Raw genomic sequence first — 25,013 nt, 5'->3', positions numbered from 1 at the left:
CAGTTTCCAGTTCGCTGAAGGTGAGGTGGAAACCTTAAACTCATCACGGTTATTTGGTCAACAGGATAGGACTAACTATTCGCCAAGAGTGAATTGAAAGGTGCGGCCCTTTTTCAGTACATCTTAACAGAGCCACGTCAATGATAGTCATTTCCACCGTAAATATACTGTGGCACAGTATGGACCGCGATTTAGCTCAAGCAGTTCATATCGGTAGGTTCGTTTCTCGACCAGAAGGCAGTTTGGAATGAGAACGTCGGGATACACATGAAGGAGAGAACGGAAACTCTTTGAAACGGCTTCAGCGATCTGTGGGTCTGCTTCGCTCTGGCTCATGCAGTGTAGTCGTGCCGACGGGCTTGTGCAGCCGCAAGACTTTAAAAGGAACTCTGCGGACAACTTCATCGAGTTTTTGTTCTTTTTGAAAATTGACTCTATGGCTTCCCTGTCTATGCTGGTGTTTTTCGGGCAGCAAAAGGCGCATTTATTTCCCAGAAAATTGTATTTGAAAATTTGAGGTTGCGGTTGTACCGGTAGTGCGGCTGAGATTTTTGCTAGCCAGCGCGGCTTCCACGTAAGAGGAACGTCATGCGAAGAAAGAAAAAAAGGGCCTTAATACGCTATTTTCAACACAATAGTGCAAAGGTTTGGCACGGGGGCCGACGGCGTGGCGGTTGTTCGAGACGGGGCTCGCCTGGTGACGGATGGCGAAGGCCCAGTCACTGGGTACCTTTGCTCCCCCTGCGATCTCCGGGCCAGCTTTTGCACTTTTTTGGTGGTTGACTGATGGATGCCTGTTTGCATGCGCTGCTCCAGCGTTCGAAGCACGTCGTCGGGTAGGCGAAGAGAACGCCAGATCAGCTCTTGATGTGTTCACCACAACCGGAAGTATTGATCATTTTTGTGCATAAAATGAAGAATCGAGGTATACGTAAATAATAACTGACAACTAATTTTGATGACGGTTAACGAATGCCTTAAAAGCGCAGCATGACAGCTGCAACCTGTCGTTTATTTAAGGCGGGGGCTCCTAATGCAAGAAGCAGGCTGTTTCTAACGCTTCATGCGTTAGAACTAGCCTGCTTCTTTAGTTGCGAGCTTGCGCCGAAGGGCTCGAGAAAATGACAGGTTACGCAGCTGCAGTGAGTCATGCGTTAGGACTAGCCTTGCTTGAACAAGAGCAACGCAAATGACGTCACCATATACAGCCGTAGCATGCCATTTTAAAAGGCTCGCAAATGCACGTATCTTGCTTACAAATGTGGCGTCTCTGGCTGTTGATCCCCTGCCGTTCGTTTCCTCAGTGGGATGCAGATGGACGACCCCAAGAACGCGGGCGCGTGGGCCACCATTCTAAGTGCGCTGCCAGATGCGCTTCTTATGAATGCAGGTCCCGGTTAACAACAGGGCGTGAAGTCATTGTTGTGGAACGACCTTTTGTTTAAAATGTTCTGGTACAAAAGAACAGAGGGCAGAACACATGCCTAGAACAACCAAACTGTGTGTGCCGCAGCTCCCAAAGCTGCTGCAACCAAGAAGGCAAAAATTGACGATGGAATTCTATGAGTTTAACTCCACATGTTTACATCCAGACGATTTTTAACCAAATCTTATCGCTAGTCATCCTGTGTTGAGCCCGAAACACGCTCAGAACATGTTCTAGACACGCGTTTTGCCCTCTGTACATTCCGGCATGTGTATACAGTAGTGTGCAGAGAGACGCCTGTGATTGCAGCGTGGGGCTCTGCTTTGCCATGAACGCTGTCTTCAGTGCGGGTTGAGGGAGGGAATAAATATTTGCTGGAAAGAGGTGCGGTGGCCTGTGGGCACGGTTTGGGTCGTCACCGCGGGGAACTGGCGCCATCTATGTAAGCTTTTTGAAAGCGGACGCGCCTAAGCAACTCGTTCTTTCGAAGAAACCATTTTTTCCGCGAAGCACTAACTTTCATAATGCATTGGAACTAAGTTATGCCTTGAATAAGAAATGCTTCTGACAGTATGTTTTAAGCGGAAACTAATAACCGCATTCTGGGCTTTATATGCCACGTCGGAAGAGAAGGCGTGCTTCGGCTTTGTAGCCTTGCCTTCAATGCAAAGAAAAGACGTCGCGGAGTATAGTTTGGACTGCACTGCCAGTGAGCATAAAGCTTGTTGCTAACTGCCCAACAAACACAAAACCTCCCCACAAACTCCCAAAAAGGATGGAATGTCCAGGTCCCATAGTGACAGACAAACAATGTTTTTCAGAAATCTTAGCGGGACATAAATTGACAAATAAAACCAAGTTAGGGCCCAGCAATGTTCTAGAAAAGTCATTCTGGCACTGAATGCTGAGAGTAAATTTACCAATGAAAAAAAACAGCTCATATTAGTCCCAAAAAGGTGATGTACGGGACCATACGGGACCAATACTTTTCAAGAAAAACGAAGCAAACGCCCTGTGACGTGTGTATGACGCAGAAGCCCCATAGTGGCCGACATTTGTTTAAAGTTCGGTTAAACCTTAATGAAGTCCTTAATTAGTTTTAATAACTGCAAAAATAAAATTGGCACAATTATTTTGATTTAAAGCTAACTAAACTATGTTATTTAATAAGTTAAATTTATATTCACAACTTTAATTCATTAAAAAACAGCAGTTGTTTCAAACGTTTAAGTGAGCGGCGTTGCGCTAGAGCACATGCGCATGTGTATGCATGTCAGTCTTCCTTCGGGCGCGTGTCTGTGTGATGCGAGGTGTGCGGTTTTTAGCCATCAGGACAGCCCTGCAAGTGGTGCTTTTCCAACGTTTGCCTAGGTATGTATAGGTATATTATCTTGCAAAAGTGATGCGAACGTGACATTGGTTATATTAACTCTATGCGTGACATCCTCGAGCCGGCGGTCGGCGCAGCTCGCCGCGCGGTTCATTTTGGCGCCAAGCGGCATTTGGGCGCCAATTCCGGAATTACTTCCCGCGGTCGATGCGAGACTCATTTGCGTCTCGTGGCACGCTTATGTTCAAGAAGAACAGCGCGAAAAGACAAGGACCACAGGAAGATACTCAAAGACAGCGTTGGTCTTTGAGTATCTTCCCGTGGCCCTTGTCTTTTCGCGCTGTTCTTGAACATGGCATACCAACTCGCCCAAGCATCAGTCCTAACGCTTTGTTCTGTCATAGTTTTCGGTGAGGTGCCTGGCATGGTTCTTATGTAAAATTCCTAGCTCTCAAGGTAACGGCGAGCTGGGATTGCCGCGCGGCTGTTGCGTTTGGCGACAAACCACAGTTATCGTTCAAAGAACAGTATTTTTACAGCTAGTACGCGCGCTACTTTTGTAACTGTTCATGCTGTTGATGTTGAGTCGTAGCCTAGGCGTTCTTAATTATTTCGGTTTGTGAATCATGCCAGATACCTGGTTTTCGCATTACGCTGACCGCGGGCTATTGGGAATGTTACTTTTTCTTTTCTATTGTGGAACGAAAGTTCCACAACAGCTTCCCTTACACTGGCCCTATGTGGCCATGGCGAATGGATAGAAGCGCTGGCATGAAACGTGGAATGAAAACTATTCACTTTTTCTTATTGCAGTCGGGCATGCACCACACACCGCGTTCAAGCGAGGCGTGCGGTCGTTTCTCGAACCCCTGTTTCGATAAACCAAATTGATCAGGTAGAAAGAGAAGTTATAGGCATGCCATATCAGACTAGCAGGGAGTCATTGTGTCAGGTAGCACAGTGCTGCGAATTTCATTTCATTTATTGTTCCCTTAAAGGCCCGAAGGCATTACATAATGATATAATGAAATGGCATTTATGGAAAACTGAGATTGATTTCCTTTAGACGAATTGCAGGACCGTACTTAAAGGTGCACTAAAGAGTATTCCGAGCCCTTTTTTACCGCAGGAGCTCGATCCACACGCTCCAAGGAACTTTTAATTATTGTCCTGTGCGGCCGACCCCCTCTTTTTTTTTTTGAACTGACCTCCGAGAGCAGGAGGAGAACGCGTGGAGTGCCTCTCAGCCAGTCGAGTGGCGGCTCGCTGCTCTGCCATCGGCGGAGTTACTCGTATAGTATAGTATATGTGTAATTATAGTTAATAATAATTAATATAATCATAATACGCGGAGTGGTCTTCGAAAGAAAATAATCCGCGCGTATTTTTATTTCTGCGGGCTAATTTGCGGCTATGTTATCTTCGACTGAAACTATTTCTTGAATACCTAAAAAAAAAAATTCAGGGGGCACTTTGCGCGAGGCGAAAGCCTTGCCACTAAAGTGAACTATAGTCGGCTACAAGTAAAGTCTGCAGTGAAGCTCCGCCCACATTCAGCCTCCACGCACAGAATTCCTCCGCGACGAAAAAGTAGTGCACTGCTTAAACGTTTCTTGTTACGTAAACAAGAAGCTTAGCACAAGAAAAAAAATTATGAGCTCAACAATTTTGATACGTGGATTGTTTGATATAGTAAAACATTAAAAAGCTGATCTCGTTTACAGTTGCGATTGGCCAGCAGAGTAATACAGGATGCCGCGGACCACGGCCCAGTGTTAGCAACTGCTGTTTTTTTTAAGTTGTATCTTACTAAAATTCTCTATACTTGCCACCAACGAGACGACGGCCGTAGGCACACAGGAGGCAGCTGTGGGGCAACTTGGATTGGCTAGTCATGGCTAATTAGTTAATGATTAGTAAATTAATAGTTATTCATGACTAATTATTTGATGACTAACTGGTCATGATTGGGTGATGACTAGTTATCTAACTATTCATGACTAGTTAATGAGTATACTTAGTCATAACTGTGCGCAGTAATGACTAGTTACGACTTTCACTTCAGATGTAGCGGACGGACGGAGAGAGTCATGGCTGCGAGTATGAGTGCTTAAAGGCTTTCGCCTTAATAAAAGCGAAAGCGAAGTCGCCATGCAACTGGCTTTAAAGCACTCCACGCATTGGTTAACTCCTGCTCTTGGAGGTCAGTTAAAAAAAAGGGGTGGGAGCTGGGATGTTTAATCCGATTTAACATGGAAATCGGCCGTACAGGAAAATAATTTAAATTTTCTAAAAATGCTCAGAGCATGTAGATCGAGTTCCCGTGATAAAAAGAAGAGCTCAGAATCCTCTTTAGTGCTCATTTAAGCTTTGGTTTTTTCAGTAAAGTATCAGCTGGAAGTGTAGCACTCGTCCTGTCGTGCTTGTTTGCTATCTTAGTCCCGTCCTGTGCGTGCTGCGAAATTCTACTATTATGTGTCAGCATGAACTGGCCCAAACATCGGTGCTTCTGCTAAAAGGCGACCCTATCTAGCTCCATTTATTTATTTATTCATTTTCAGATACTGCAGACAGCAGTGCTGCCCAAGCAGGAGAGGGTTACAAGTGTGTTGACTGTGAGTACGCGTGCCACATATTCTCACTGCAGAGCATACAACATGGTGCAACAGCCTAGAGCCGAATGCAGCCTACATTTCTTGTGGGATTGATGAAGGGAAATGGGGGGGGGGGGGGGGGGGGGGGGTAAATGTTGATTAATTTCCATAGAAGCTGGGAGGGCCAGATACTTATGATTTGATTGTTCCCGGTCAGGCCTACCACAATATATGGCTATCAAAATAAGAAAAAGTATATGCCATCACGACTTACTACTGTTACAAAATGCTCTGCAGAGTTAACTGGATGGGGGGTAGTACAGCTGGAATCTATATTCTAGGTAATTATGCCACCTGCATTGTTTGTAGATCATTGCAATTTGTGTTGGCCCTGATCATGATGAAGAGAATGAATGCAACTCTGAAGCATATCACTAATTCCGTGAAACTGTTTTGGTGCGTTATAAATATAAATATTTATAAATATAAATATTACTGTTAAGAAGAGCTGGATGGCCATTAATTGTATACTCCTTCATTTTCGATTAAAACACGATTTTTCCCATTCTTGCACCCCAAACATATTTCTTAAGAGTTGGGTTAAATGTGTTTTCTGCCCAAAAATAGGCCTTTTAGAAAATACACAATGGTAAGGAAATCATTTTCTCACTATGATATATACAGAAAAGAAAGAACATGTCGAGAATGTATGTTTTTCTACGCAGAACTGAAGGCACCATATGAAAAGTAGCGGATATCCTGTGGTGTTTCCAGAGGAGTTCAGAGGAGTGTTTTTATTCAACTGGTTATCTTATACCTCATTCGACGCTTGTTATTCATGATATGGCTTAATTTGAGAGATGCATTTGAGACCCACTTTTTTGAAATGATAGGCTAAAACAAGAGTATTGACCAGGCATTTAATCTGTGTAATTGTATTAAATGCTGTTCAGATTAATGAGGGCCTGCTGCAGGGCACTTGAATGTTAAAATGGCCACTTGTTGTTGTTGTTTTGATGTTGAATGACTGTTTTTACTGTGTACAAGGTGCTGTGTAGGAGATTGTTAGTATACACACAAAAAAAGTAATTGTAACAGGTGACGAGAAAAAAAATTGGTTTAGTAAACAGTTTTTCAATGCAACTTGCCACTTCCATGTTTGTGATATATTGAGCAAGAATTAGGACATATTGTGTTGTGGACGAAAACAAGAGCTTATAGTAAATTCTCCTTTGGTGCAAAAAAAAAGGTTTCTAAAAATCTTTAATTACGGAAAATTTTGCTGAATAGCTGGATATGTACGCAAACTTAATTGAGCTAAAAAATAGTGCCGAATTGTCATCCCCAGAATTCTACAAGAAATAAAACCTGGAAACAAAGGGCCCTAGATATATAGTGCTCATATTGATAGTTTCATCCTGCATATGGTTAGCTGGATGCCTCTGTCTTACACTAGTAACTCCTTCCAGCTTCCCATCGTAGCTTTGTGAATGTAGTGAAAGTTTACATAATTATAACTGCGCATGACAGAGCAGTTGAACGGAAACTTAGACAAAGCAGCACAAAAACTCCTTTTTACTGCTGTATATTATCGTGTATAAGTCCATATTAGGTGTGAGTAGAGCCCCCTCATAAGACACATAATTTGAATTTTCAATAGCATAACTGATTAGCGCACAAATAAGTTTTTATTATTCTTGACAAAACCATCTTCAGGCATCCCTCTGGGAACTAGCCCTGGCACAAAACGCATACTACCCGCAGCTTGGTGACCTGAACACAGCAAGAAAGCTCGTTCTCTTCTTCAGCTGGCACAAAAATTTTTCTTGCTTTATTTTATGTAATTGATTTCTACACTTACGTTAAGGACATAAGGTCAGCATGTATTGAACAAACTCTTAGATGGCCATTTCTCTTTTTTTTTTTTTCTGTGCAGCTCTCATCCAGTCATACCCATTGCATATCTTCAATTCTCAATAGCGATTCTGAAGATGCAAGCGATGTTTGAAATTGAGACTCTGGAATTATGATTAATACATAGGACTATCTGCAGCAATGAACTCAAAGTACCCAAGCGCAGCTTACAAACAAGTATCCCGGCTCTTGAGAGCAGAAGGACACAGTAGCCAGTGCAATGAGGCATCCACTGGTTCATCTAGTTGTGTCCATGTTTCTCCGAGTTCATCCAGAAGCTATGCAGAAACAGAATGTCCACAAGAGCCTTCTTATTCTCCACCTATCGCATTGCAGAGCAATTCATGTGAAAGGGCACTTCCTATTATAGATGACGACTTAAGGGCACACAGTAGTGACATGACAATGAATGGTTCACAAGAAGACCTTCTTCTGCCTGAAATCATTGGTGTCGAAAGTCCATATCATGAATGTGACCCACTGCATTGTCCTACACAAGAGCACTCCTCGAATGATATCTCTGAACAGCCATCTGGCTCCAAGGAGGAAGAAAATGAAGACAGCCTACAAACTGGTCTCAGGAACTGGGCCCTCAAGAACAACATCACCCACGTTGCCCTTAGTGACCTTTTGAAATTGCTGAGACTACATCCTTGCCATTCTGAATTGCCCAAAGATGCTCGCTGTCTCCTGCAGACCCCGCGTTCAGCAAGAGGGCAACTCACAATCACAGACATGCATCCAGGCCAGTACTGTCACATCGGTTTAAAGTATGGACTCCAGACAGCACTGAGAACAACTGAAGATCTTCCTGAGGTGTTGAAATTAGCAGTTAATGTAGATGGTCTACCGGTATCGAAGAGCTCTACTACTCAAATTTGGGCCATTCAGTGTGCTGTGAGAAACACAAGCAACAAAATTCCACCATTTGTTGTTGGAGCCTATGCTGGCCTTTCAAAGCCGGATTCTGCTAATGACTTCCTCAGAAAATTTGTGGATGAAGCAAAAGAGCTCATTGAAAAAGGTATCATTCTAAAGAAACGCAGACTTCGTGTCTCTCTTGATCAGATTGTTTGTGATGCTCCTGCACGATCCTTCGTGTTCGTCACAAAAGGGCATGCAGGCTATTCCAGCTGCCCAAAATGTACAGTGCAAGGTGAGTACATAAATGGCAGGATGGCATTCCCCAACCTTGATGCACCACTCCGCACAGATGAGTCATTTCGAGCACAATGTGACTTGGAGCACCACCATGGAACATCTGTGCTATTGCAGCTCCCATTTGATGTCATAAAAAATGTGCCCTTGGACTATATGCATCTAGTATGCCTGGGCGTAATGAAGAAGCTCCTCAGTCTTTGGATTAGTGGGCCACCAGATACTCGCATTGCTTTGAAAGACAGACAGTTGATATCATCTCTCAGTCTAACTTTGAAAAGCTACATTCCTAGAGAATTTTCTCGAAAGCCCAGAGGCCTCGAAGACTTGGACAGATGGAAAGCTGTTGAGCTGCGGTTGTTTCTCCTGTACACAGGACCGATGCTACTGAGCGGTATTTTACCTTACCCTCAGTATGTCAACTTTCTTACCCTGCACTGTGCCATTTCCATACTTGTAGACGAGGAACTGAGCTGCAGTCAGTCACAGTATGCACATGAGCTACTCGTATACTTTGTGAGGACCTTTTGTGATCTTTATGGGCCTGAACATGCATCACACAACATTCACTGCCTCATCCACTTGGCTAAGGATGTGGAAATTCATGGAGCATTGGATTCGTTCAGTGCCTTTACATTTGAAAACAATTTTCAGCTCTTGAAAAAAATGCTCCGGAAGCGCAACCAACATCTGCAGCAAATCTGCAATCGAGTGCATGAGCAACTGTTTCTTGCTGCTCGCATTTTCCATCCGCACACTGAAGTTACCTTTTGTGATGAACACAGTAATGGACCACTGCCTGAAGATTGCAGACCACCACAGTACTGGCAGGCAAAGTTTCCTGCATTTACTCTGGCAGTCAATAAGGAAGACTGTTGTTGTCTTGTTGATGACAGCATAGTAGTAGCGCTGAACTTTGCTTTTCAGAGGAATGATGATCAGCCGTGCATTATTGGTCAGCAATACTGCAATACAGAACATCTTTTTACCAAGCCTTTTAGTTCTGTATTGTTAGGAGTGCACAAGGTTTCACACTTGTCACCATTAAAGTGCTGGCCACTCAAAAATGTGAGAAAGCTGGTTAGGTTACCAGTGCATCAAGGGCCAGTAAGAGATTTTGAGGAGTATGTCGTATTGCCTCTGCGACATGTGGCATGAGCAGTAATGTACTGGATAGCATAGATAGACCCCAAATGAACAGAAAGCCTTATTGCTGTGACCAATTGGATGCATAAAGACTACATTTGGATATCGGAAGCCCTCTGCAGAACCAAGGTTATACCAGACTCTAAATATTTGGGAAAGGAACATCGACGACACATGATCATTTGATGATGATGAATTTTAATGGTGGGAGGGCATCTTTGGCAAAAGAGCATTGCGACACAAGGTGTTTTTCATCTGTGCAAATTGAAGAGGATATACTTGGCCATGCAATAATAGCAAGGGATGAAACCAACTGCAAGAACTCAGCGAAGATTCAGGCGAAAAAGAAATGATAATGAGGAAAGGGCAGCAGACAGCCAGAATGGAAGATCAGGATGCTACGAGCAATGGGCAGTCAACGGGGCAAAATGCCGAAAATGAATTTTAAAGCAGTAGTCCTTTGTAAGAATGGAGATTGCCTCACTGAAGCATTATTACACCGGCTTGTTTGATGCAGGTAGAGTATACAATCAGCACAGTCATTTTAGTTTCCAACTATGTAAAAGGGGGTAGCAGTATGAGAATTGTTGTACGCATGGCACAGGATGTATTAGGAATTTTGAGCGCTTTTCTGTGCCTTCATGTACAAAACCACTATATCTAATGGTTTTTTCATCATACATGTTGGCTTTTGTTTTCTACATTCTAAAAAGAAAACAAAAGATAACTTCATAATGAAAATAAATTTAGCCTACCATTCTTAACGTAGTCTAGATGGTGGAAACATTGAAAATGCAGTTTTGATCTGCAAATTAATTATTGCTTACTTAATTTGAGGGTATATCATAAAGGAGCTTTCTTGAGCTTGTAATTATTGCATTCTGCATCCCTGGTTCTGAAAAAAATATCATTTGAAGGTTAAAGTTTAGAAAAAACAAATGATTAATGAAGAAATTTTATGAAAACTTACTGAGCACGATTTCTTTTATACATCAAAAGTGTAGCAATGAAAGCATGCAAGACAAAGTTCAGGGACTTTTGCATTAAACTTACAGTAAGGTACCACCAGCCCACAGTTTATAATGCGATAACGATAATTAGAAGTCATGCACTGTTTGGTTTTTGTATTTTACAGATGGCGTTTGCTGTTGTTCATTTTCTGGAGTCAAACTCGGTCGCAGTTGTGCCTTGCAAATGGATTGACGAAGAAAAATGTGCTTGGCCTCCAGGAAGTGGAGACACTGCTGCACGAATGGCCAGTAGGAACGCTGACCCTGATCTCTCTTGGCAAATGCATGCCATCGAAGTCAAAGGCATATTTGGTATGAAAACTGGGGCTCTTCATAATACCTCATGAAATGTAAATGTTCGCTGTTAACACCTATGGCCTTGCTTTCTTCCATTATTCACTTCCCATTTTATTTTCAGCCTGCTACAACAGTGCTAGAAGGAAATTGGACATGGCCCAGTACACATCAGATTTGAATACAGAAAGTGAAACTAATGAAGGCACACGAAAGCGCAGGAAAATTCACCGAAGGCATGTGTATGCCTCCGACACTGATGATGACTACGCTGAGCCACCACCACCACCAAGGAGCTTCACCGCTAAGAAACGTAAGCATTCTTTCCCACACTGCACATTTTGGTTTGAAGTTCAAGGTTGGCTATCCACGTACGCGGTCTAAATTTGTATCTGCGATTCAGGTTCTCCTGAAAACGTGGCTGTGGTCACAACGAACTCTCGGCCCATATCAGCTCTGGAGTCAATTTCAGGTACACTGTTTTTGTCAATGTCAAGATAAGTATAGGGTGAAAAAGTGTTAATTTTTTTATTACAAGTTATGACCCTCGTAATCTTTTTATGAAAAGCAATGCAGTTAATTTCTGAAGCAGTAAAATGATTTTTCTACATTGATGTACTCATTGCAGATGAGCCAAGTGGCTTTCGTGTTGTAGAGGCATGCACCGTGAACAGTCCACATAATTTTTTGGATGAAGGTAAGAAAAAATTCATTCAAATTCATCAAAAAAAAAATCAAATTCATTCACATCATTGTTTTTAAAGGGACAGAACACTCACCGAATCTTGCATGAGATTATGGCAGGAATGAAAATATCATGGCTCAGACTAAGAATTGAGCACTGCAATATCAAAGAAATGAGGATTTATAACTAATCTGGCACTGAAAATTTCATAAAAAGCCATCTTGTGGTGAAACCTGCCATTATCACTGTAGTCCACCACGTGACCGCCCTCCACTACGGCGTCTGTCATAGCCTTAGTCGCTTTGGGACGTTAAACTCCACAAACCAAACCAAACCAACCGCATCTTGGTAAAACATCACTTATTTGTTTAAGTGTAAGCGTTTTTTTTTTTTTTTTCATCATTCAGGAGCGTTCGTCGTGTTTTATTGTACTTTACACTCCTTCCAGTGTGCCCTTAGCATCTTAGACTGGGCCCCTTTTAGCTTTTTTAACTAGACAGCGCCGCAGTGTTTTAAATTTTTTGGATGGAATGGTCTTGGGCAGGGCATGTAAAGCGAAGGCCAGATAACCGCTGGTCCTTAAGGGTAACGGAGTGGATTCCAAGAGAAGGCAGGCGCAGCAGGGGGCGGCATAGTTAGGCGGGCGGATGAGATTAAGAAGTTCGCGGGGACACGGTGCCGGCAACTGACAAAGGACAGGGTTAATTGGAAAGACGTGGGAGAGGCCTTTGCCCTGCAGTGGGTGTAGTCAGGCTGATGATCATGATGCAACCACGGTCTACTAAAACTTTCTAAAACTTTCATCGATGCGACATAAATCACGGTGCCGTAACAGTTTTGGGTATAGAAACTGAGATGAACGCTACTCCATATACTAAAAATATCTTTGTACTGTCTGGTGGGTGAGATTTACATTAGTTTTTGCTGCAGCACTTTTGCCGATGTGCAGTCACCACCGCGCTCGCTGTTCATGGTTTCCAGCATCAGGATATTTGAAAACAGGCATATGCATTGACTCAAAAATTCTCAGTTAAAATTACCTACGTTCCCAATAAAACCGTTGCGGAATACAGCACCTTAGCGAGCGAGCTTTCCGTTGTACTGATAAAAAGATTGGATCTTTAAAATTCTGTGTTCTGTCCCTCTAAGAACAGTGCAGTGCAAAAATCATTAGTAAGAATATTTTTCCCAAGACAGCAGATTAGAACTTTTAGGTATGTTTACACCACTTGAAATTCATTGTTTACAAACTCATGCCTTTCAGCAGTATAGATCACATTTCTTGTCAGCAATTTCGGGAAAAGCAAGGGCATATATTTCGAGTAGATTGCTTTCCATATGCCTTACTAAAATCACGTCAATTCAGTCCCTGCTAACCTTTTGTTCAATATTTATAATATTGCAGACAATGTCTCTGAGCTACCACGAAGCTTTGATTCAGCACCTGCATCTCAGCAGCATAGCAGGAGGCTGCTGCAAGTGTTACACAGAGAGCCATCATTTCATGGCAATCACACAAGTATGCCACAGTCTCATAACTGTTCACAATCAGTGACACATACGTCAGAATATTTCTGCATGCATGAATTCGAATGTATTTTTTTGGGTTCTGTTGTTTCCAGTGAAGATCAAACTGCTTGGGTCCTTCATCTATTTGAGCTTATATATTTTAAGGCAGGGTTTGTTTACAGAAGGTATCTTCAGAGATGTCGCTTTAACTTTTGTTTGGCTTAGATCAGCTTGAGGTCTGCCATGGGAGAAGTGCGTAGTCATCTTTGTATTATCTATTCATCTTCAGTATAATATAATACTGCCACCTAAGTAATCTTGAGCATGCTTGTCATGTGTGTATGAAATTTCATTGTCCCAAGTATACAAATGTATTTGTATGGAAAAATTTGATGTGCAGAAGTTTTGAAGAAATGCCATTCAATAAATTGCAGATGAGACAAAATTTTGAAGTGCAGCCATATGGCTACAAAGGAAGCGCTTTCTCAGAAACTTCATAGTTAAAGAAAAATTCATCCTGGTCCAGAGAAGGACGAATTTTTCTTTAACTACGAAGTTCCTGAGAAAGCTGTATAGCCTTCCTTTGTAGCCGTGTGGCTGCGCTCGGGTGGATGTCAATGAGTAATTACTCCCTTATTACAAATCTACTCCACCTTTGGGGTTTCCCCTAAACATTTAACCACCAGAGAAAATTTTCAGAAATTTTCATTGAGGGTGAAAACTCTTGTGCAGGCTTAAGCTGGGTTGCAAGGCGTGACTACAGTGTCTGAGTTTCCTTTATGTGGCTCTTATTAAGGATGGCATAAGCATTAGAGCAGTATAGAGTAGGCATGACAGTTATTGTTGAGGCAGAAAGTTGGGCATTGTGTCATTGTCAGTTTCTTTTACTCTTACAGACTGAGACAGTGTATTTAATCGTGCAGTATTGTTGTAATGCACTGAGTTTTAAGAGTGCCTGATTATGAAGTGATTTTTGTGTAATTTATGCTCTTACTTTAAATTGGTGGTTAGTAAAATTTCATGACTTTATTTCTTCTTTTGCAAAACCAAGGATGGTAACGATAGAGGAATACTCCTTTGCTTTGTATAAAAAAAAATTGTGAAGACGACAGTTTTTTTTTTTGTTTAATGTAGTTTGTTGACAAGCTGTAAATTCTCCATCGTAATTTTCTGAAATTGCAGTTTTTGCCCACTTTTTTTAGGTACCTCTTCAGAGGCTTCCTTTAGTTTCATGGAACAACAGTCTCCGCCAGCTTTACGATCAGAATCAGGTATGGATGGGCAATTACAGGTGGTTTGTGGTTGTTAGCCAATTGTCTTAACAATTCAAAGGATTGATGTAAAGATGCAAGATTTTGGTCACTGGTGTTACGTGGTCATGCTGTAGGTATAGTGGATGTTACGCCTTTAGCTAGGATGCAGTTTGCATAAATCTGCATATTTATCGTAGCGAAATATTTATTTGGTGTAATGCACGGTGAATGATGAAGCATCTAACAAGATATCTCATTTTTTCTGAGAGATTAAGTTTAGTAGCAGAATATGTATTTGCTTTACATTTTATTCTACAGCATTTGAGGTTTTGGCACAGAAATTGCAGAAACAAATGTGATTTTTTTTTTGTATATTTTAATGTTTTGACACAAGAAAAGAAAACCTGTTGTTTTTGCAGCAAGCGAACTGGAAGTACAGGAAAATGGTAAGCTGCCGCTACTTGCTGACATACTCATTTTTTGAGAGGGGAGCTTGAATACCCCAATGAAAAAAATTGTAGCTTCTGAATTTTTGCACTGTTTTCCAATGTGTGAAAGTGGTATACAGAGAACATAGGAGTCACTTCATGTGTTTGTTACTGTTGCACTTCTGGGATTTGCATGTTGCTTGATTTATTTTAATTTCACTGCAATCAGTGTAATCTGGCAGTTAACACACTTACTAGCACAAGTGGCTGCTTGTGCTTTAGCGAAATCAGGCCTTTGCAGTGATGAACTGCATATATTTTCTCTGCGCTTTTACTGCTTGATCTGTGGTATTCAAGCTTCTTTTCTCGTCTGGTGGCATCATAGTCACTAACAAAGATTTGTTGTGCATTTAAGATAACATGACTTGCTATAATATTTTGCATTAGTTCAAACCTATATCTGTGTGCAGCCATTTCTTGTAGGGAATACCACTAAAAAAATATGGATCAGAAAAGAGAGGCACACAAAGTGAGATTGGTTACGAACTGTGCCTTATGGCAGAATGCATTCCTGAGCAAGGCTAACAGGTGCCATCTGCAGAGCAACCAATAACAGCAAAGACAACATCGAAACGGTGGTGGGAAAAAGCATACAGCAAATCTGTTGCTAACCGTGTAGAAAAAAAGCAGACTCCTTTTTTAACAGGCAGCGTGGCAGCATACTGCTACAGTTACTGCACTGCATTCTGATGTAATAGGCCTCTAGATGTTTGCATTCTCTCTGCCCTTACCTCTTTCGAGAATGCTAACATTGCTGAACAGTGGATAATATCCACACTGTCAACGGTGGTGAGGTAGATGTGCTCTTTCAGTGGAAACTAACGAAACAGTGTTCTCGCCACCTATCATTAATACGCTGGCCTGTTTGGCCAAAGTAAACCTTTCTGCATGTAAGGGCAATGTTATGGAGCTCACACATGGCACATGCGGAAAAGTTCTCGCGTTGTACTGTGCATGCTGCATTTCTCCACCTGAAGCAAGTTTTTTTCATATGAGGCAGCAATTTTTCTTTTCTTCTTTGAATGACACACTGCAGCTTGAATCCCATTTTCTAGTCCCAGTCATCATGCAAATACCTGCTTGTGCAATCATGCACATTAAAGAAAAGCATGGATCAATGAGGCATCTTTCTTTGAACATTCGGCATTATGGGCTCATTTCATTTTCAGTAGCACTTAACTTTAGCCCTGTAAACTTGTTCATGTAATTTACGTTTTCTATATTTCTTTCAGTCTTCCGGAAAAATGTGCTCCGCATTCTCCACATCTTACGGATTCGTGTCGATCACATGTCGGACCAACTGAACACTCTGATGGAGTCGAGAAGGCCTCTTGAGGACAACAACCAGAAGCCCGACCTCATTCTACAGCCGTTCGAGTCCCTGGACGAACTAAAAAAATTTGACTCAAGTTTAACGACAAGCAAGCAGGAGCAGCTGGTAGAATTTCACTATATATAACTATGCTAGTGGGGAGGATTGGTATACAGATGTTTATCAACAGTGTAACTGAATCTGTGTGGAAGGCAAACATGCCTGCTTACAGCAAGCCCGTGTGTAGTTGGTTTGGTCAAGTTGAACAATTCCATTTTTATTTTTTTGAAAATTTGGTGGACATTTTTCAGTGCCTATTTCAGAACAGTTGAAATTTTTTTTCTCCGGCAAATGTTAATTTTTATACATGAATTGCCGATATTTTTTTTTCAGTGATGCATTGTGGTATTCTTGTGCAGTCAAGTCTCAAGTTTATCGACTTCTTTGTCAACCTGGATATTCAGTTTTCTACTAATTAATGCAATACTGGTCATTAATTATTGGTCAACACAGCAGTGCTTAATTGAGGAAAGAAATGCTGTCGTCAGTTAAAAAATTAACAGAAGTTAAAGGATAGAGCTATTGAACAAAACCACAATTGGAAGGTCTGTCGGCCGGTCGGTCAGTCGGGCTATTGAGCAAGCGTGTAGGAATCACATGATCTGTGTGGTGACAGCAGTGATGAAACTACCAGCCGTCATGGTAGCCAAAACACTTGACATTTAAGCATGGTTTCGAGCGTCCTTACATGCAATGGAGACATATGTGTGACCAAGTAACTGTCCTAAGTGGGGATGACGGTTAACAGCTCTATGCTTTCACACACTTTACGGCGATGTGAAGCCCTCTAGTCTGCAGATGCTTGTTATGCAGCGGAGTGATTCCTTGAATGCACAACTTTGCTACTTAATCAAACGGTACACAGTCGCCGCGGTGGCTCAGTGGTTATGGCGCTCGGTTCAATCCCGGCCGCGGCGGTCGTATATCGATGGAGGCGAAATTCCAGAGGTCCGTCTACTGTGCGATGTCAGTGCACGTTAAAGAACCCCAGGTGGTGGAAATTTCCGGAGCCCTCCACTACGGCGTCCCTCATAGTCTGAGTAGCTTTGGGACGTTAAACCCCCATTAACCAAACCAAAACCAAATCAAATGGTACAGTCTCATCGCACCCCTGGCTTCCGGACGTTATTTCTCTATTGTGCCTGAGTGTAAATCCTACTCGAACTTCCAGTTGGCTGCAGAGTGCACGTCAAGAATAATTACCTTTTTTCATTAAAACCCAATTTTTGAAAATTGGGTTTTAACTGAAAAAAGGTAATTGGGTTTTCAGCATACTTTTAATCGCTTTGTTTTTTTTTAGTTTAAATCGAAAAGTCCACTTCCTACCTGAGTTATTATTTGTAAATCGAGTGTGGGTGTAACAATATTTTACTGATGAAAGGCCTGGCTAGTGTTACACCATAACTTACACATGTACTGGTTCATTTCAATATCTTATATTCTGTGTGGTCTTCTTTGTCTTTGAACATGACGTAACTTGGAACTGCATTAGAACAGAGATCAGCAAAGAATGAGCTTATGATATCTGAAAGGATTTTTAGTTGCAGGAAACAAAATTTTTTAAAATGGTAAAATTTATTATCAGCCTTGATTATTTAGAGTGCATTTATCATGCATAATATACTGAGGTAAAGTGTTCTAGAATTCTTGTTTTATACTGGAAATTTTGAAGCTAAGTCCTTGTTGTATGTCCCTCCCATTTATTTTATAGGTTGCAGAGCTTGCAAGGTTTGGTGGGGGCAACATACCAGCCACGGTCAGGCGGATGCTCAAGCATATGATTGCTGACACTGTTGCCACTGAATTTAGTTGGCTAGGCCAAAAAGGAAAAAACGCTTTTTCATTGCTGACCCTGTCAAGTGTCATTTTGCGTAAGTGACATTCCAGTTATCCTATCTGTATTTTACAGCCAGAGTCCCTTGCTGTGATAGCATCCTTGCATGTTATATGCTACATGGCTTAAATTATACAACTTTCAGCTAGTCCGGTGAAGTGCTGTACATTTCATGTAGTGTGCAAATAACTTATTAGCATAAGACTGTTTGGCTGGTCAGCACTCCCTGTTAGTAACTTCCTAGCGTGCTGAGAAATCACAGGAGACAAATATTCACAGATATAGATTCTTCTTTGGTTTGTGTACACCAGTACGAATTTAAAAAAAAAAAGTTGGTTTAGTGTTCTAGACAAACACCTTTAAATATGTTTCTTTCTGTACATTGTTGCAGTGGCATGGTCTGGGAAACTTATATAGTAGTGGGATTTTAAAATTTTGCAATACTGTAGCCAATCTGCATATTGCACCACACAAAAATTTTCTTGTGGTGGAAGAGGAAGGCAGGCAATGGCTGATACTGGCCTTTGTCACGTATTATGTGCAGCGTAAGCTGGATCAATCTAAATCTTCCTGTAACACCACCATCTCGTCCACTGTCCCGCTAGTGATGTTGCATACACGTTGCTGCTTCACAGCAGTTGTCATATAGATCACGTTAAAAGTATTTTTACATAATTTTCTAGGAGGTACTAATTTGCATGGCGTTAATTTGTTTTGTTTTTCAGGTGCTGTACGTGCAAACAGGAAGTTTTCAATGGCTACCGCGTTTGAGGTAGAAGAGGCCATGAAGTCCTGGCTTCGCCATGCACCATCACGAGTTCGAAAAGGTGACATTGTTATCAGCTGCCAGTGCTGTCTGTACAGCATATCAACTTAAAGGGGTGTTGAGGACGAATTAAAATTAGGCTTGATTTGGTTTGCCAGTTTTAATGAAAAAGATGTTACTGTGACTGAGGACAGAACTTTTATATCCTAAAAAATTGATCAGTGATGGATATTGCTACCGCACACCTTTTCTACATCTAAACAGAGGTGACGTCTGGTTAGGTTTTTTTTTTCATAGAAGAGGAAATGAACAGTTATGTTTCAGAATATTAAGACAGCTTTCAGTTTACAACAGCTGGTGCACTTTCATCACAAATGAACATAGAAATACTAAACGTGGTATATGAAGCAAAGCAAACGCATGTCACCCGATTCCATCAGCGGCATCACAAGTTTGTGCCAGAGTGGCAGGAAGCAATAAAGCAGCTGTGACTTCGATATTTCTCAGCAATGAATGTGTCATTCGATGTCAAACAAAAATCACAAATGGCATTGTCACTGGATTAGAGTTCATTTAATGCAAAATTTTTGTCTGAGCTATATATTTATACATAATGTTGTGTGTACAACCTTAAGCAAGACCATAGGCAGTGGTTTGGTCCATATTCTGCTTTGATAAATTGGAGTTGGTTCTATTATAGTTAGTGCTTTTCAAGCCCATACTGATAAACTCTTTTTTGCAACTGCAGCTGATTCAAAGCAAGCGTATGCTGTAAAATGCATTAAGAGGTTGGTGCTGTAATGAATCACTTTTTTGAAGCTCTTAATGGTGTATTAACCGAAAGTGGCATTAAAGGCAGCTTAACTCTAACAGAGCCCATTGAATCCATTGGCAGCGCTCGGCAAGGTGATACTGGATTGATTACTAGTATATTCCACAATTTAGCTACATGAAAAAACCCCAGTCAGGAGACAACTGCACATCTCCAATATTAAGCCATTTAGAATATGTGATAAAGTTGCGTTCGTTGTACAAAAAGATAGTATGGTCCTACTGCAGAAAAAGACAGCAGTAATTTGCACATAAAAGTAAGCCAAAATTGCAACTACTGATAAACTGCAGTGCAAACTATCTTCAATAGATTTGATGTGAAAAGAAAATAAAAATTTTGTCTAGGCTTGGATCAAAATCTCTGATGCATGGTGATGGCAGTAAACTGAAACACAGTGATAGAAAATCCAAGGTTGCTAACGTTATTCAGAAGTTCATAGTAATTTCCTAAAGCAGTGCTTTTATGAGGTATGATAATTGTGTCTTCAATATTTTTGCCTCTACATGAATGGAAATTCTAAGGTTTTGAAGTTAGTGGCCACCGCAGCTTAGTTCAGACCTGTGGAGTTTCATGAATGGTGCAGTGAACTCTTGGTAATAACTTACTTAATTCTGGATTATGCACACTGAAGCTTTTATCCCATCAGCATAAACTGCACTTATAAGGCTACCTTTAGCATGAACCCTGCCTAACTCATATTATCAGTCCTTTCAAGCTTAGGTGATTACAGTCAACTCTAATCGCTTTATTTTGTATAGTGTCAGTATGGATCATTCTACTGAATAAGTGGATGCACTAGAAATGGTACAAGGACAAACACTAGCATAGCCACAGCAGTTGAATTATTTACCTCTCCTTGCCCCATTTGTGGTCATTGAATTAGATGAAAAGTGTTGTTGCCTTGTGTGAGTATGTATGTTTGAACTGCAGCAAGAGCAGACATAGTATTCTTTCTGCTGTTTGATAGTATATCACATCATTCATGGTCCTTGGCACAGGGCAGGAGAATGGGATTCTTGACAGCACAAAACAAAGTGAGCAATGGTTGAGGGAGGAACCTTATTATGCTTAGCCAATGTTTTGATCAGCGGACACGTCTTCATCTGGGCGAAGACAAGTCCTTTCTGCTGAAATATTGACTAAGCCGACTGAGGTTCCCCCCTCAGCGCTTGTTCACTTTGTTTTGTATGTATATGGTGCAGTTATGCTGCTAGGAAGGCCAGACTGGTAAATTTAGTTTCATCTGGGAGCACTGCAATGCACAGAGCATAAAAATGTGGAGTGTTCTTAGCCAGGCCTGGCAAACAAGTTTACCTACAGCAGTGCATTATGAGGGTTAGCTCACAGGCTCTATAGCTCGTGTACATATGTATTTTGACACTGGTTGGTATTTTCACGCATGCTTTTCTAACCATAGTACTCTTGTTTTCACATTTCAGGGGAGCAAAACTAAAAACGAAGAGGAGAAGGAACGAAGTTCACCCTACCTCATGTAGTTCTGCAGTCATCTCACTGGCCTCCATTGGGGGGCAACCTCAAGGATCCAGTCTGCAATACTCACTTAATTTTATACTTCTTTGTTGCCATTTCTTAATCTTTTCCCAGCGGGCAGCTGAGGGATATAGCAGGAGCTTTGCTTGCCGTCACTACGCACAGAACGTGCACTGCAACCCACTGCACAGTAGACAGTGTTTGCTTACAGCTACTGGATATTTTTATCTGGCTTTTTATTTCAAAGAACAAAAGTGTTCCTTTGAAAACTTCTCTAGTCATTTTATATTTAATATATCAGCTGTATTTTGCTCTGCAAAATTTTCTAGTCATTTCATAGAGTGTTGTTTTATTACTGCAATATTTCTACACAATAATTCAGTTGCTTTTGAGAAGGAAAAGAAAACCTTCGTTAAGGGGGGACCCTGGTCTTGAAAAAAAAATTTTTATTAATGGAGTCACAGTTATGAAATTTTCAGGCCACATATCATTTTGTGCGCTGATTCTAGATATGTCATTTAATTTCGTGTAAAACAATTCCTTGAGCACTTGTGCAATTTTTATGCAAGTATTTTGGGAAAAGTTTTGCAGAAAATTTGCTGCAGGAAACTCACTGAAATGCATGCCATTGGGCTCTCTTGACACCAAGGAATACAATAAGGGTAAAATTGTCATCCTGGCTATCACAGAACTTGAGTTATAGAGTTTTGAATTTGTCGCTTTAGAAATGAGAAGAAAAGTGTGTATTCCCGTTTCTGAAGTAGCAGCTTCAGTATCCCATAACTCAAGTTCTATGACAGCCAGGACAATAATTTTACCCTTACTGCATTCCTTGGTGCCAAGAGAACCCAATGGCATGCATTTCAGCGAGTTTCCTGCAGCAAATTTTCTGCTAAACTTTTCCCAAAATACTTGCATGAAAATTGCAAAAGTGCTCAAGGAATCGTTTTACATGACATTGAATGACATATCTAGAATCAGTGCACAAAAATACATGTGGCGTGAAAATTTCATTACTATATCTAGGTTAATAAAATTTTCTTTTCAAGACCAGTGTCCCCCCTTAATGTGTTCTGGCCTATGCCTGTTTGTTGAAGACACAAATAAATGTATGACATCCTTTCAAGTACAGCACTATATTTACCACTCAGTACTGTGGTGGACATTCAGTAAGCTTGATCATCTCTAGTTGACTTGTCCATGCTAGTATGAGAATTAAGAAAATTTTAAGGTGGTAGCCTTGTTCTCATTTTTTCAACTTTGTCTCATGCTGTTTGCATCAGACACACTGACATTTATTGATGTACCAGTGAAAATAAATCTCAGTAATGGTTGCTAATAATTCGGGCTATTTGTGTCTTTCGCAGATTGCATGAAACATATGTGCCCGGATTTCTTTCACACAATTAGGCTTCGTGCACAATTCATTGCAAGCAAGCTTACTGCTGAGCTTCTATAAATATGTTATGATCACAGCACAGCATAGGCTGTGAGGTGAAGAGCACAGCTAGTAAACAAACGATTTCTGTGTGGCATTGCTATTTGCTCTCATATGGGCAGAATTAGGTGAATTTTGAATTCATATTTCCTTTGTGTATAAAATGCTATCACATGTCATGCAAACATTTAAGTGCAGAACGGCCGAGCCAGCACTCGACACGAGCTTGAGTGGACAGGTGTATTACACCACCTGTAACGTACGTATGTGCCTGAAATTTGGCACATATGTGCGTTTAGATGCCTTAAGGCTGCATGCAAAAGGAGGAATAATTTTATTTAACCAGAGCCGAGAAATGAAGCACTAACCATTTGGGGCTCTCCCTGGGACGCAGAACTTTTTGGACATTGCTAGTCTTGGGGACGTTTTTTGGACGTGTTCGGGAAAAATGAGCACCTCCTGGGGAGGTTCAAAATGTTCCGATGGGATATTTTTGGGAGATTTTGAGGAGGTTTTGTGTTTGTTGGGTGTGAGTCAGCTGGAAATGTATATTTGCATAACTATTTCGAATTATTATCTTACCATTTCTACTAAACGGTTAAGAGCCTTTAGGGCGCTCTCTATTTAATGCCAGCTGGAAATTCTGCACCCTCCGATCAACATTGCTAATTTATGCATTTTTCATTTTGTTGCATGACACAAATGTACGACAGTTGTATGCTTGTTTGTTAGGCCTCCTTTTAACTGTGGCCGATATGGCATCGTATACTTGCGATGCAAAATACTTGCTTGCTGATCGACTGACACTTAAATCTTAAAGGGCAGCTGCATCACTTTTTTGAGAATTTTGCGATATTCAAGGATTAAAATCTATGTAGGCTGTAGGTAAAGCATGCCAAGTGTTTTTGCACTAGCATTTAAAATAGTGACGTACTTCGACGATTTAAAATTGCGCTTCTCCTCAGTGCACCTGAGGAGTGCAGGAAAACTCAGCGTGACGTCAAAGAAGGTATCATTTCAAATTACCGCGGTCGTCAGCCACACCCTGCCCTGACGCGTTAGACGCTGCCAAACAACTCTCGGCAGGGTTCGCCTTCGGTGGCGTTGGTTTTTTTCCTTGAAAGCAGCCGTTTGTGCGTTGGAAATGTACCGATACCTTCGATGACGTCATCATGCGCCCCCCACTTGGCGTTGTGCGCTGCGGAGAAGCTTGAAGGGCGCCCGGATTTTAATCGGCAATTACTTCACTATTTCAAGCGATAGCCCAAAAATACTTCGCATGCTTTACCTCCAAGTTACACACATTCGACCCTCTTAAGCTCATTGATTTCTAAAACCTATGCAATTTCCCTTTAAACGAGTTTTATGCGAAGCATACTACTTTAGCTACCACTTCAGCCCTTCACCGTGGTTATGCGCCTCAAATCACGTGACACGATGATGCCACACCACGTGACACGATGACGTCACGGCAGTGGAGAAACGGGGGCCCACCTCGCGCCGTCGCTGTGGTTGTGCACCTCCAAATCACGTGATACATGACGTCACACCACGTGACACGATGACGTCACGACAGTGGAGAAACGGGGGCCCACCTTGCGCCGTCGCTGTGGTTGTGCGCCTCCAAATTACGCGACACGATGATGCTTCGCATTCTCCAGGCTTAACCAAGTTAAGCCTCAGCCGTTTTTTGCTTATATCAGCTACTAGCCAATGATTGCGGGTTCAATAACTGCTGTGAATTTTGCATAGCATTTTAAAAATTTGCAAACAAAGAGAACAGAAGTAAAAAAAGCCGTTACTGACACAAAAAATGGCTAAGGTTAGGATGGCTTAGGTTTTAGGTATCTTTCGACCCACTTGATTATGTGATATATACCGTACGGTATTCCCTAAAAAATGGAAATTCTTGCTGCTACAGGTCGGAGCAGATGTAGTGAGTATTGTGAGTATTGTGAGCTGCTCTGTTTTCAGGCGTTTGTGTGCGGATAAATATTCCTTGACTCCGGCTCTAGACGGGTCGCTGTGAAGGCCTTGGACGCACAGGACTTTTAGACCTAAGATACAGAAAGATCCTTTTGGAATCTTTTCTTATGTTCGACTGGGAGGTTTTGCCACCTGCAGGTACCAGTGCACAGCTGCCAGCCTTCCCGACACCCCGGCATAACTGCAAAGCATCTGGACAGGAATGGGTGTTATTCTACGAACTTTTCATCAAGCCAAGTACAAGGAATGCTTATTGCTGATCGTTGTTGCTTGGCAGGAGGTGCTCGCTTGCGACTCCAAACTCCCCCGTAAGTGTTCGCCAAGGTCATGCTGACCATGCGGATAAAAAGCAAGGTCAATGATTCTGATGTTACAGCGCTCGGACCAAGGCTGTTCAGAGCTAAGACGCAGTTCGGAGAGGGGATGAAACACTGCCAAGAAGAGATTGCTGCTACGGCGAGGGAGCTCCCTTCTGAGAAAGTGCGAA

At 41.7% G+C, this 25,013-nt stretch overlaps 1 protein-coding gene across 1 annotated transcript; it reads left to right on the top strand.

Annotated features, from left to right (window-relative positions):
• The first annotated feature begins 2,656 nt into the window (after positions 1 to 2,656).
• LOC149330617 (uncharacterized) lies at positions 2,657 to 21,616 on the top strand. Its single transcript, XM_089561249.1, has 13 exons — positions 2,657 to 2,797; positions 5,318 to 5,371; positions 10,704 to 10,890; positions 10,997 to 11,185; positions 11,276 to 11,344; positions 11,501 to 11,569; positions 12,963 to 13,076; positions 14,269 to 14,337; positions 14,739 to 14,765; positions 16,040 to 16,245; positions 17,891 to 18,050; positions 18,739 to 18,840; positions 21,051 to 21,616. The coding sequence occupies exons 3-13, from the start codon at positions 10,704 to 10,706 to the stop codon at positions 21,062 to 21,064; spliced, it is 1,206 nt and encodes a 401-aa protein (XP_089417375.1). The 5' UTR covers positions 2,657 to 2,797; positions 5,318 to 5,371; the 3' UTR covers positions 21,065 to 21,616.
• The last annotated feature ends 3,397 nt before the right edge of the window (positions 21,617 to 25,013 follow it).

This window comes from Amblyomma mixtum, chromosome 9 (assembly GCF_055824585.1).
Source record: "Amblyomma mixtum isolate Tamu chromosome 9, ASM5582458v1, whole genome shotgun sequence".
Lineage (NCBI taxonomy): Eukaryota > Metazoa > Arthropoda > Arachnida > Ixodida > Ixodidae > Amblyomma > Amblyomma mixtum.
This window is presented reverse-complemented; position numbering and strand designations above follow the sequence as displayed.

Coding starts and splice junctions, on each gene's coding strand:
- LOC149330617 (XM_089561249.1), top strand. CDS start 10,704: ATGGCGTTTGCTGTTGTTCATTTTCTGGAGTCAAACTCGGTCGCAGTT. Junction 14,338..14,738: donor AGCTTTACGATCAGAATCAG/GTATGGATGGGC, acceptor TTGTTTTTGCAG/CAAGCGAACTGGAAGTACAG. Junction 16,246..17,890: donor CAAGCAAGCAGGAGCAGCTG/GTAGAATTTCAC, acceptor TTTATTTTATAG/GTTGCAGAGCTTGCAAGGTT.